General features: G+C 31.9%; 1 protein-coding gene across 1 annotated transcript; it reads left to right on the top strand.

Moving 5' to 3' along the window:
- The first annotated feature begins 397 nt into the window (after nt 1-397).
- LOC147416825 (uncharacterized) lies at nt 398-979 on the top strand. Its single transcript, XM_086508038.1, has one exon. It carries the CDS (start codon nt 398-400, stop codon nt 977-979), a length of 582 nt encoding a protein of 193 aa, XP_086364164.1.

The following is a 979-nucleotide window of genomic DNA, read 5'->3' on the forward strand; positions in this document are numbered from 1 at the left end:
GTAGAACTTCAGATGAAATGCTATCTGATATTGCAACAGCAGGAAAAGCATCGCGGGTACAACTAGAACAAATAGGTATTGAACCTAACTACAACCAAGTGCATAATAATATTGATAGGACAATAGTTTTAATGAAAGGTATAGTTTTTACCTTATTAGTTTAAAATGGATATTTAATCACAATTTAACACCTAATGTAAATTCAATTCTTTCTAATGAAAGGCCACTTTTGTTTAATTCAAATATATCTACTACAAATTCAATATCAACTCAAACTGAAAATTCAATATCAACCCAAAATGAAGATTCAATATCTACCCAAACTGAAGATTCCTTTCATCAAGCATATAATATAGAAAATGTCTTAGGGAGAATGCACCAATTCTATAATGAAGCTATGTCATTAAGCGAGGATTCAGTTGAAGAGATACAGGGACGTCGTGATCTATTGGGTATTTTGGAGATACGGGATATAGACTCTACAACGCTATCTTTAGTAATTGAGGTTTCAAACACCAATAACTCTTTAATAACTTTAACAGATCAATCTCCAGTAACAATAACAGTAACTGAGGTTTCAAACACTAATAACTCTTCAATAACAACTATCCCCTACAGTTTAACCAATCAAACTCCAATAAAAATAATAGAGAATCCAAACACCGATAACTCTTTAGTAACTTTAACAGATCAATCTCCAGTAATAGTAATTGAGGTTCCAAACACTGATAACTCTTCAATAACTTATGTACCCTATACTTTAACCGATCAATCTCCAGTAATAATAATAGAGGATTCAAACACCGATAACTCTTTAGTAACAACTATACCTTATACTTGTATTGAGCAATCTCCAGTAACTTGTACTGATCAATCTTTAGTAACTAAGGTTCCTAACAACTTAACTAATGTGCCCTATACTTTAACCTCAATTGAGATGTCTACCCCGATACACTTAGATGATGGCAAAAATGAATAA

The sequence above is a fragment of the Adiantum capillus-veneris genome, unplaced genomic scaffold, assembly GCF_014529385.1.
Source record: "Adiantum capillus-veneris isolate H3 unplaced genomic scaffold, ASM1452938v2 Hic_scaffold_460, whole genome shotgun sequence".
NCBI lineage: Eukaryota > Viridiplantae > Streptophyta > Polypodiopsida > Polypodiales > Pteridaceae > Adiantum > Adiantum capillus-veneris.